This window comes from Parambassis ranga, chromosome 22 (genome assembly GCF_900634625.1).
Source record: "Parambassis ranga chromosome 22, fParRan2.1, whole genome shotgun sequence".
In the NCBI taxonomy this organism is placed as follows: domain Eukaryota; kingdom Metazoa; phylum Chordata; class Actinopteri; family Ambassidae; genus Parambassis; species Parambassis ranga.
In genome coordinates, this window is record NC_041042.1 from 1,565,629 (window position 1) to 1,577,958 (window position 12,330).

Sequence of the window (12,330 nt, forward strand, 5' to 3'; positions counted from 1 at the left end):
TACACACAGCAACACAAAGCTACACACAGCTACACACAGCAACACACAGCTACACACAGCAACACACAGCAACACACAGCAACACACAGCTACACACAGCAACACACTGCAACACACAGCTACACACAGCAACACACAGCAACACACAGCTACACACAGCTACACACAGCAACACACAGCTACACACAGCAACACACAGCAACACACAGCTACACACAGCAACACACAGCAACACACAGCTACACACAGCTACACACAGCAACACACAGCTACACACAGCAACACACAGCAACACACAGCTACACACAGCAACACACAGCAACACACAGCTACACACAGCAACACACAGCTACACACAGCAACACACAGCAACACACAGCTACACACAGCAACACACAGCAACACACAGCAACACACAGCTACACACAGCAACACACAGCAACACACAGCTACACACAGCAACACACAGCTACACACAGCTACACACAGCAACACAAAGCTACACACAGCTACACACAGCAACACACAGCTACACACAGCAACACACAGCTACACACAGCTACACACAGCAACACAAAGCTACACACAGCTACACACAGCAACACACAGCTACACACAGCAACACACAGCAACACACAGCAACACACAGCTACACACAGCAACACACTGCAACACACAGCAACACACAGCAACACACAGCTACACACAGCAACACACAGCTACACACAGCAACACACAGCAACACACAGCTACACACAGCTACACACAGCAACACACAGCTACACACAGCAACACACAGCAACACACAGCTACACACAGCTACACACAGCAACACACTGCAACACACAGCAACACACAGCAACACACAGCTACACACAGCAACACACAGCTACACACAGCAACACACAGCTACACACAGCAACACACAGCTACACACAGCAACACACAGCAACACACAGCTACACACAGCTACACACAGCTACACACTGCCTGCTCCTACAGTCCCGCTCTAAAAATAAAATCAAACAGGCCAGAGAGGAGCAGTACAGTGGTCACACATCGACCCTTTGAAGGCACCATCACAAATAAAAAGTGGACTTTGAAAGAGCTTTTAACCCTCGGGCCCCGCAGCCATGTCCACACCCCCCGTCCTCTTTCACTCACTCCTCTGTGCAGTGGTGTGAAAACTGCACAACAAGCCTGCAAATATCAACACGACATGCCCCCCCCCCTCAGCAGGAGCCTGTGCTGCATCTTCAGCTTCACAGCGCCTCCTTTGTGTGAGTTCTTCTGAGCCGACGCTTACAGCTGCACAGTCGCGGCGCTCGCAGCCAAAATACTTCAGTACAGTCCGACACGGTGCTGGAGAGCTCAGCAAGCTTTTCACGCTCTGTGATGAACAGAAGCCCGTTTTAAACCCGACAACTATGAAGAGAAAGTTTGTCAACTGTCAATACTCCAGTCCTTAAATACACCACGTGTGTGGCCTCCAGTCAAATCTATGTGATCATGGAGGCCGGGACTAGTCGCCATAGCAACCACAAATGGTGACCAGGCAGAGATTTCACTACGTCATATTTATTTACATTCTGCATTCAAAGCACTTCTCCGGGGCTGGATTGTGGGGGGGGGCAGGGACACCCAGACAGGCCTCTGCCTGAGGACACTTCTTCCAGCTCTTCCCGGGAATCCTGAGGTGTTCCCAGGCCTCCTCTGAGCTCCTGACCCTGAGGGAGCACCCAGCCACCCTTGCAGCCGCTTGTGCTCACGCTCACTACCTGCTTCACGCTGTTCTGTTTTGAACCTGGCTGCAGCTCAGAGTGCCCCCCCGCTCTGTGCAAAACCGATCCCCTGCACTTGGTTCAGAGCTGCTCAGTAACAGCTCGTGTAGCTCTGCCACCAGATTTTAGCGTCGCATTTAAAAGATCTTAAAAAAAATAAAAAATGTTTTGTTAAAATCAAATTCCCCCTCAGCAGAACACGAGAGGGTAAACAAGGATCTTCAGAGCCATGAAGTGACTAACTGCTAACACTAGCTCACCGTGCCTGCAGCCTGACTCTGCTGGTGGCGTAATTCACTCCATAGTGTGGCTGCGTTAATGTGTGAGAGGATAATAGCGATCGGCACAGAAAACAAGCCAGCCTGAAACCCTGCACTCCTGTAAATACTGTACACACACAATCAGCTACATGTGCTTTCAATAAAAGTGCATCTCAGCGTGACACGCAAAGAGGCCTCACACAGAGGACACACACTTTAAAGCAGCACAATAGAGAAAAGTAACACAACGTCCCGCACGCACAACCAAAGGGAGGAGCAGCTCCAGATCCAGGACCGAGCACGACTGACAGCACCCACACCCACAGCTGGCGGGCAGACGGAGGGCAGCTCTGGGCTGCAGGACCAGAACTCCAACTCCCAGAATGCACTGGGCTGGGACGTTACAGTGAAGTCCATGTGTGGACCAAAGCTGTCCTGCCCAGATGTCTGTGGACGCTGCAGACAGAGACTCCAGCAGCTGTCCCTGCCCGGGACCAGCAGCTGTCCCTGCCCGGGACCAGCAGCTGTCCCTGCCCGGGACCAGCAGCTGTCCCTGGCCGGGACCAGCAGCTGTCCCTGCCCGGGACCAGCAGCTCATTGCAACAAAACGCTGAGTGTGACGCCTGCGGCTGCTGTGTTCCTGCCTCAGCACCTGCCACTCATTCTGATCATCCGTCTACCTGAATGTTGTCCTGCCCGAGGCGAAGGCAGCAGCCAGCTGTGAGGCTGCTGACACGGCAAACAGTCAGCAACAGGATGGTTTTTATAAGTTCTACTTTACCATGAAAAAGCTTTAGAACTGTATTCTAACATTTCATCTACATGTTCAATGTCTGTCCTCCTCAGCAACCAGCAGGAAGCCATGACGGACTCTCATGTGAGCAGCAGTCACATGACCAACATTCAGAGAGTTTTGGTGTGTAGAGCTGTGGGACCTGTCTGAGTTTCTGTGCTTGTGAACATGATGGAGCTGCTTTCACAGTGTAAATTAAATCAAATACCAGATAACAGAAACTCAGGCTCAGACAGTAAGCCATCGTTTTCCTTGTAGTTGAGGATGGACATCTTTAGTGGACCTCTCCCCCGTTCGGCTGATGCTGATGTGTTGTGACGTACGTCGCCGTGGGAGCAGCCAGAGACGAAGCTGAGAGCGAGTTTCAGTCTGCAGCACGAGCCAGCTCTGCCAACGCCTGCAGCGGCGACTCTCCCTCACCCACCCCTCCCTCTTTATCGGCGGCCGGCGGCAGCGCTGCTCTGTGGCGCAGCAGGCTAACGCTGCACCCTCACTGTGGCCTCAAACGAGCCGCCGCACTGACACACTCCAGACAGCGAAGCCTGGTTTCAGTCTGTCAAACCCCGACTGCAGCCGTGTTGCCAAGGTGATTCCGTTTTAAGAGGTCCAACCGGAGGAAGCTGCTGAGTGTGGAGAGAGCCGAGCTCTCAGACGTCAAGCTTTTATTTTAGTTTAAGGAAGTCACAGCCAATAAAGCTGCTGTTTTCTGCTCCGACCCACACACAACAGAGCAATCTCTACCTGAAAACACATCTCACACCTCTATATAACTGTGGGCGGAGCCTCTGTGACATCACCCACAGGTGACACTTTGAGTGACAGCCGACTGCTTCCAGCTCAGCTCCAGATGTCACTCAGACGAATTCACCCACACGGCCCACATGGAGATTCCCATTCCCTCTGTCAATACCTGGTCCAAAACTCTTCTTCAACTTCTCTGTTACCGTGGTAACAGCTCCCACCCCATCTACGAAAACGCCTGACTGCCTGAGAGGAAGGTTCTTAATCCTGCCTGTTTCTGACTGTGACTCTGACCAATGTGTGTTTGGTGCTGCAAACAACCGTGTTAGCATGATGCTAGCATGATCGCCAGACTCTCCGGCCTGAGACGGAGCTGTGTGAACCTGTAAACACAGACTCTTACTCCCTTCAGGCTGAACCTCTCAGCTGCTTCCATCCCTCGTCACTGATGGTCACACATGATGAATGAAAGAATAGACGGCTCACGCGACAACTTTGTGTATCTCCACACACGTGTTTACATGTGTGCGACAGAGAGAGTGAAGGAGGAGGGTGGAGTTGGAGTGAGGGTGGGGGTGAGGGGGAGGGGAGGGTGATCCTTGTCAAAGGGCAAACACACCCGCTCGGCAGCGCCGGCGTCGACTCCCGGGGCAGGAAGCTGACACTCTGTATCAGTCAGGGCACAGAGGACGCCACCGCCGCCACCCACATCTCCAACATCACAACCTCCTCAAACACAACCTGACAGCTGGAGACGTTCCCGCATCGCACGGAAACAAAACCTGACTCTGAATTTACACAAAGAAAAGATTCACAGCAGAAAGAGACGCTGAGAGACGTCTCCGAGAGAGTCGCTGAAATAATTAGAGAAGATAACGAGCAAAGTTGGGGGAGGATGAAACATAATTATCCGTCCAATCAGAATTCAGCGGGCGTTAGATTACACACAGAGGCACTCAGCCGTGTATTCATTTGGTTCCCACTCAGATGTTGTCACATGTCAGCGCCCCTCTTCACTGCGCGCCCTCTAATAAAACTCCAGGAAACAGCGTGTACCCAGAACTTCTCAGATCCATCACAGACGTGTGGTTCTCCTCACGTCTGTCTGCTGTGAATTATCTACAAATAAAGAGACGCCCGCTGGCCGCAGAGAGAACGCACAAACCTTTGGTGCTTTCGTCCTCGATGGGCTGCTTGAAGAGGGTGATGTCCTTAAACGTGCAGAGGAACAGAACCACCTTGTCGTTCTCGTTCCTGATGGGAGCCACTTGCATGTAGAACCAGACGGGACTTCCTGCAACCAATCATCAGAGAGTGTGTAAGTAAACATTAATATTCAGGCCTGAGAGACAACAAACAGATTTCTGGTGATGCTGGAAAAAATAACAAATGATGAAAGTGAAATCAAATTAATTTAATCATCAGCTGATTTTCAGAAGGCGGTCAGGACCACTGTGAACATCAGGCTGAAACTCAAACCTTCATCTGTCCTTTCAGAGGACTCAGGTCTCAGAGGACGAGCAGCGTCTCCTCTCAGGAGAGACGTCCCCTGATGCTCCCAGTGAAGAACACATTGATCTGACTGTACACGACACTAATTATCTCTTCACTATGTTTAAATTACCCATGTTCCCCTGCTGCTTAATGCTGAGGTCAGCACGTGTTGAACTCACTGTTCTGTCTGAGGTTTCCACCGCTTCATTACACACACACACACACACACACACACACACACACCCCTTTACAGCTTGCGGTGTGTGTGTCTGACGTCTTACAGTCGTACCAGATAACACTCATTCCACCCACATGTTCTGACGCCACACATTTCAAAGGAAAAGAAACACAATCTGACTGAACACAAGGCGTGTTTAGAGGCGAGAACTTCACTTCAAAACACAAACACACTCCACATGAGATTAATTAAAGGATCATTGTGTCTGCGAGGACATGGATCAGGTGTGGACTCACTGTTCTTCCTGTACAGCAGGATCTCGAAGCAGTTGGACTCATAGTTGTCGAACGTCTGCCGCACTTTGTCGATGGTCTTTTTGTCTGTCAGCTCTCCGTACATAAAACTGAGGAAAGAGAAGGGGACAGGTCAGAAACACACCGTGTCCCATGTGGCTGTCCACCCAGTTAATGAGGGACGTCTGAGGACACGTGTGCTAAGATCTGCAGCGTCTTCAGGAAGTGACGAACCGAATGTGGTTCATAGCCTGAAGCCTGGAGGGTGCCTCTCACAGCCAAGATGCAGTTCCCCCAGTGGCCACTAGAGGCTGATTTAAAAAACTAGTCAATCCCCACAGACCTTCCTTTTAACATGTCCGACTTCACAGCAGAAATAAACACATTTCCAGATGAGTCCCCTTTTTAATGACGACTGTACAATGTGACGGTATTTATATAATTCACTAATTTCTATGACGTTATGATTTAGTTGGAGTCGAGTCAGATCAGGAGCTTCCTGCTTCCACCTCAGCTTCGTCTGTCTGTTTTTAGGATGGACTCTGATGGTTGCCATTCATGGACGTTTTGTCCACAGTTCTGTGCTTTAAGCAGATTAAAAATGGTCTCTGGTCGCCTCATTAACACGCCGCTGTCTTCTCAGAGTCACGTCTGAGAGCATCCTCGGTGTCCTCGGCGTCTCTTTCCTCCCTCAGCTTTTTCCTGCTAGTCAAAGCCGTCACCTGCAGGCAGATCTGAGCGCCGCCGGAGGACCAGGATCGTCCTCTGGAGTCAGATTTTAAAACTGACACACCGTCCTGGAGCTCCCCTGGAAGCTGGAAATGAGAGTCATTTCAGACTCTGAGCGCCGTCCTCCCGCTCCTCTCTCACAGAGCGCTCTCTGTGAACCAGGCTCTCTCTGTGTTTGAATTATAAATATACCTGAAAGGACACATTCTGTGGAACAATCAGGGGACTGCAGAGACTGCAAAGAATCATGGGTATCCTGGGTTTTATGAGTCTGCGGTGAATGTGCTGCTTTTACCTGCATGTGCTGCTCTTCTGCATGACCTCAGCCCTGTGGAAGCCCGACAGCTTGCAGAATCCGTCATTGCTGTAAACGACAGGCCACTCCACGATCTGAGCGTTACCCAGGAGGAAGCTGGTCTCTGACGGACGGACAGGAGAGACACCAACATCAGCATCACATTTAGAACGCAGATAAAAGGCTGCAAAGAAGCTCAGCCTCCGGAGAGGAGCCTTCAGTCAGGTCAGCCGAAAACTGCTTCCTGCTGGTTGCTGAGGAGGACAGAACTTTTCGTGTTTACTGAGTCCTGTTAGTGTAAAGATTTTAATGTAAACATGTAGATTGTTGAAACTTTTGAAGCTGTAGCAGCCACACTGAACATCAGAACTCTCTCTCTGCCTTTTATAACCACACAGATATTAATTATTCATTGATATATTCTGCATGGTGATGGTCCTCAGGGAGAACAACACAGAAGGATTTGACTGTTTAACAATCAGCTGCAAATCTCGTGGACGTCACAGGGCCGTCTGTGTCTTCTTTAGAAGACACAGGAGGACCAGGACTCTGATGCATGTTAGGAGACACAACAGGAAGCGCATCCCATCAGGCAAATGTTCCCATCTGCAACAAGTGTCTCTGTCACTTTAAAGGCCCCATCCCATCACCTGTGACATGCAGTGCATTCATCCAATCAAAGGAGGGCGCCACACAGGAACACACAGCAGCAGCCTCTGCAGTGGAGCCCTCAGGTGACCCTGACAATACTGCACCTAAGACGGTAAACCTCCTGAACCTTGAGGCTTTTACCAACATGGCCCTATTACTCATTAATAAACATACAATACAAACATGTACTGTACATATAGAGCCTGTAGAAACCCTGCAGGAGTCTCAGTCTAAATCACTGTAGCATGAAGTTGACCCTGCGCCTTGCAGCATTATGCAAAGTTTGTAATTAACGAGCTGAAAACCTCTGATGAAGTCCTTCACCTGCCAAAAAATGAAGCAGCAGTAACTCTGGCAGGTCATCACTCGGCGAGCCTCAGCGAGCGTCTCTTCCAAAAGGAAAGTTGGCTCGATGAAAAAACTGCTGTGACAGCCAATCAGGTGTGAATGTGTGAAACTCAGAGGAGAGGAGGGGCGCAGCGTTCACATGATAAAATGTCTGCAGTGGAACACGCGGTGGATGAAGGCGTGTCAGCAGCTCCCACACACTGGAGACGGAATAAAACGGCTCACGCTGCCGTCAGGCGAGAAGCTGCACATAAAAACACAAAACCTCAGACAGAGCAAGCCGGGATTCTGAGGAGCACGGTGACCTTTCATGGTGTTAATTATCTGCACGGCGGTGTGACAGAGCGCAGACAGGCTGGTTTCAAACGGAGTCTCTGCTGCAGGTCTCAACGGGGTGAACAAGAGAAACGAGGCACAGATGACCTGGAGAATGTTTATCTGTGGGAGCGAAATCAGGACGAAAGAACTGAAGCTCTTTTAGAAAAGTCACCAGAATGACTTTAAATGTATGTAAAAACTGGAAGAATCATCGGAGTTTTAACTTCCTGATGGTCCTTGAATGCATCATGCATGATGTTCACTTTAGCCTGTAAATCCAAACAAATCAATGCTCCAAAAATAAAGAGTTCACACCAACAAGACAAAAAGTCCTGTCCTCCTCAGCAACCAGCAGGAAGCCATGATGGAGCAGCAGTCACATGACCAACATTCAGACAGCATCTATCTGATCTGCACTTTTTGCGCAGATCAATATCCACCTCTTCTGTGCTCCTCTTTCCAAACAGGTTCTTTAGTGATTCTTCAGCACAAAGTGAAGTTTAGTTCTTTAAAGTATCTCCAGGCTGGAAGCTGCTGCAGCCTCCTGTGCCCTTTCAAACCAAACAGCTGACTCAACACAACGCTAAGAAACCCAGAATCATCTCGACCTTTTCTGCTCCACCTCTTTATCACTGAGCTGAATCTGAAACCTGGCCAACATGGCCGCCTGAGGGCGAGCTGTCACGGGACAGTCCTGAAACACAGTAATCAGATTACTCTGTGTTAACAGCTCTGATTCCACAGTGAAAGAAATTCTGTCAGACCTTTAACTTTCAGATCGGATTCAGAACGCAATGAAAAACCCAGAGAACACACACACACACACACACACACACACACACACACACACACACACACGATTACCAACTCAGCAGAGTTCCATTTGCACCACTGAAGAGTGAAATCACCTCTGACATCCTGCAGCTCAACTTAAAAGCTGATTCTCAGATTGAAGCCGTTTCAGTCCAAAATCCTGAAGACGTTGAAAAATACGATGCATTAATTTCCAGGAAACTGAGAAACCAGATGCAGGAATTTAACATGGAGGGTGCAGCTTCCGTTCTAACGTTAACTCAGATGATGTTTCCCTCCACAGCCGCCTTCACGTGGAAAGCTTCATGCTGCATGTTGTTGTTTGCATCAGTGTGCTATCAGCCTGATGGCTGCAGGCTCAGACAGGTTTGACTGAGTGATGACTGGAACATGGTGAGGGGATCTGTCACAGACACTTCTGGGGATTTTTGTAACATCTAAAATGATTAAAGTTTGATTTTAAAAACATCATTAACAAACTGTGAAGCTGTTTTACATTTTACCATTATTTGCTTCAGCTGTGTTTGATTTTCTGACTCACAGCCTTCACTGTATCCATGACCATCCTCAGTCCCAGGGTTCCTGACTCTGAACCTCCTCCACTGTAACACAACAACAACAGGTTTGTCCAGCTGGACCTGAAAGCCTCCGCAGAGAGACAGACGCCTCTTTGCTGGTACCGTCTCCTCCTCCTCCTGCTGCTATCCACAGCATCTCTGACTCTCATTAAAATTACTCCGCAGACTTTTCTGGGAAGACGGAGCGCGCCAATCAGTCTAATAGGGAGGAGGAGGGAGCGCGCGCAGGCCGGTGCCAAGTCTGTGCGCAAAAACACGCAGCAGCTTTTTTAATATTTAGACCATAAACCAAACGGGGCTCAGCGTTACGTAACATCTCCACCAAAAACTACCGCAGGCGGATCCCTCCAGCTGACAGCGAGCGGGACGAACTTTCACTCTCCCTCTAAGAACTCCTTATTCCAGTCATCCCACCTGACGTGAGGACATCTAATCACCAAGAAGCTGGAGCGCAGGTGCGTAAATCAGCTCCGTCACTTGTGATTCTACTAAACTCCACAGTGACTGCGTCCTTCCTGACTGGATATAAAAACCAGCAGTTCTCCAGGAAAGTGTTCCGGCTCCGTGCGATGGAACAAACCCCCCTAAAATAGATCCGAGGCGCGCGGACTCACCACTTGAACGCCGGACGATGTTCTCCAGAAAAGTGTTCTGCGGTGCCACAAGCCCTCTCTTTCCCCCGGGCATCCTGCTGCGGGCGGGCGGAGCTGCTGTCTGCGGCGGTGTGTCTGCTGCTCGGTGCTCGGTGCGGACGCTGGCTCTCAGTCGGACCGATGGAGAAGCTCATTGTAACCGTGCGCTCTGGCTGCTCGGGGCGCACTGAGCCACGGCGGCGGCGGTGCTGCTGCTGGATCTCCCCCTACCCCCACCCCTGCTGCCTGCCCGGAGCGCCAGGACGCATGCGTGTTATCTCCTGCTGAGGGCTGGAGCCTCAAAATAATGCTTCAGATGCGAGAGATGTCGTTTTTATGCATCTTTTAGCCATGATAAAAAAGAAGGAGTGGCTCACAGCAGGCGGAAGCATTTTGTGTTTCTTTTGTTTAAAGATACATTTAACTGAAAATGCAGCAAATTATGAGGCATATAAATGTATTTATATTTGTCTGTAAAATATCAGAAATTAGTATTCTGTCCCAGTCTTCCACAGTCCAAGTTGATACTGTTACTATTTAAAAATTCTCACAGCAGCAGGTTTAGGATAGGCGACCATTAAAAACTTAACTTCGACTGGTTGGTTGCTCCTGAGCGGTTGTCCTGGCTGGGTGTTTTCCATGAGCCCAGGCTGCCTCACAGGGTCTGAGAGCATCACACATGAAGCCATGTGCTTCGCCTCAGGGGCTGCCTTTAAACACCTTCAGAGCCACAAATCCGTCCTGCTCCTCCAGATCCATCCGTGCAGATTCTTCTGGACCCAACCCTGATGATGGTTGGATCCTCTTACAGCAGACCACAAGTCCAACTAAAGGTTATTAAATGAGATGGTCTGTCTGGTCTGTGGAAGACGTCCTGTTTGTCATGATGTGCTGTTCCTGTCGCCCGGTGACCAGCAGCCAATACTGACAAAACATTAGTCAGTCCACCATGAATCCTGGGATATGTTGGGCCACAACAGGAACCTCCTGATGCCTCCTTCTTTATCTTTGTCACCAGGTGACAGACTGTCAGCTGCAGTTGAAGCCCTACGATAGACTGCTGACCTGTCCCCTGCCTCTCGTCCATTGACAGACAGCTGGGATAAGATCCAGCACCACCATGACCCTGTTCAGGAAAGAGCGGGTTCAGAAAACAGATGGATGGAGCTACACTGGAAGGACTGCAGCCCTGATCCAAACACAGAGTTTGGGACCATCTGGTCTGTGTAAGACTTTTTATCAATGAGCTGTGCTCATGCTAAGAGGTGAACAGTGCTGTTAGGATTTAACCTGGCTGTTAATAAACAGGAACAACCACTGCAGGAGTATTGGCATCATTTATGGTACCATGTGGCTGGCAGCCAATCAGTGATGAGATGGGTAAATTGGGCATGAATCCACCTTAAACATGAATTCACTCATTAATGGCTCCAACAGACTCCTGCCAGTCAATTCCCAAAACCTTCCCGATCAATTTAAAGCCAATTCCAGCAACTGAGCGGCGGTTCCAGCAGCAGGTTGACATTAATGAAGCTCCATACTGTGAGAGAGAGAGAGAGAGAGAGACTGTGTGAGCAGACGGCAGCTGTCCGACCTGCACTGTCACATATGTTTGATACCCCATGATGCAAGTGGGCCAATTAAAGAGCATCCCACAGGAGCATTTGGCACCACACACACACACAAATATCTGAGGTGATTTCAACAGACTGCTTGACAGCCTCAGATGCAGTCAGTGGTTGTTACCAGGAGCACATTTGTAAACAAACGTCTAATCACTGTAGTGTTTCTGTAATATTCATGGCTCTCGTGGTGGTGGGGGGGGGGGCTCTCACAGAGTCAGCAGACGATTTAAAGGGCCAAAAGAAACAACAGTCTGACACAGACGATCTGATCGGTTCAGTAAAGTAAATAAGCTGCGGCACCCAGCGTGGAGCACTTCAGCTCCCGCAGGCCCTTCTTAAGCACGAGCTAATGAGCATTCCTGGGGGAGTCCTGCAGAGGGGAGACACTGTTTTCACTGCTGCTCTTCGTCATGTGTTATTACTCCTGTACTGAAGCTGATTCATGCAGCTCACCATCTACACAGCCTTTCCCACTGGCGGCTGTCTCTGAGTCTCACTGATCAACCACTGTCTGTCCTCGAGCTGGATCCATATCTGTCCGGACTCGGATATTTGTCATGTTTCCAGGTGTTTGTATCAAAGTTAAAAAAACACGACAGCTGTGAGGGTGCCTGCGTCCGCTGCAGAGGCCTGATAACTTCCAGTTCAGACTTCTTTCAAAGTGGTTTTACACCAGGAGCTTTATGACAGTCGCTCCTTTTCAACCTCCACAAACGGTACATAATGTGGACGAAGCTTCTGTGACATCTCAGAAGTCCACTCCACAAAACTCCACTAAACTCCAAATACAGGCAAGGAGGT

The 12,330-nt window shown here is 49.7% G+C and overlaps 1 protein-coding gene across 1 annotated transcript in view; it reads right to left on the reverse strand.

Annotated features, from left to right (window-relative positions):
* Window positions 1-9,995, reverse strand: part of kcnh5b (potassium voltage-gated channel, subfamily H (eag-related), member 5b) — a 49,172-nt gene extending 39,177 nt beyond the window's left edge. Inside the window, exons 1-4 of the mRNA XM_028395534.1 lie at window positions 9,887-9,995; window positions 6,565-6,688; window positions 5,544-5,650; window positions 4,741-4,869 (exon numbers count right to left, since the gene is read on the reverse strand). Coding sequence (XP_028251335.1) covers window positions 4,741-4,869; window positions 5,544-5,650; window positions 6,565-6,688; window positions 9,887-9,959 — 433 coding nt within the window. The 5' untranslated portion in view covers window positions 9,960-9,995. The remainder of the gene's footprint in view (window positions 1-4,740; window positions 4,870-5,543; window positions 5,651-6,564; window positions 6,689-9,886) is intronic.
* Window positions 9,996-12,330: the final 2,335 nt, after the last annotated feature.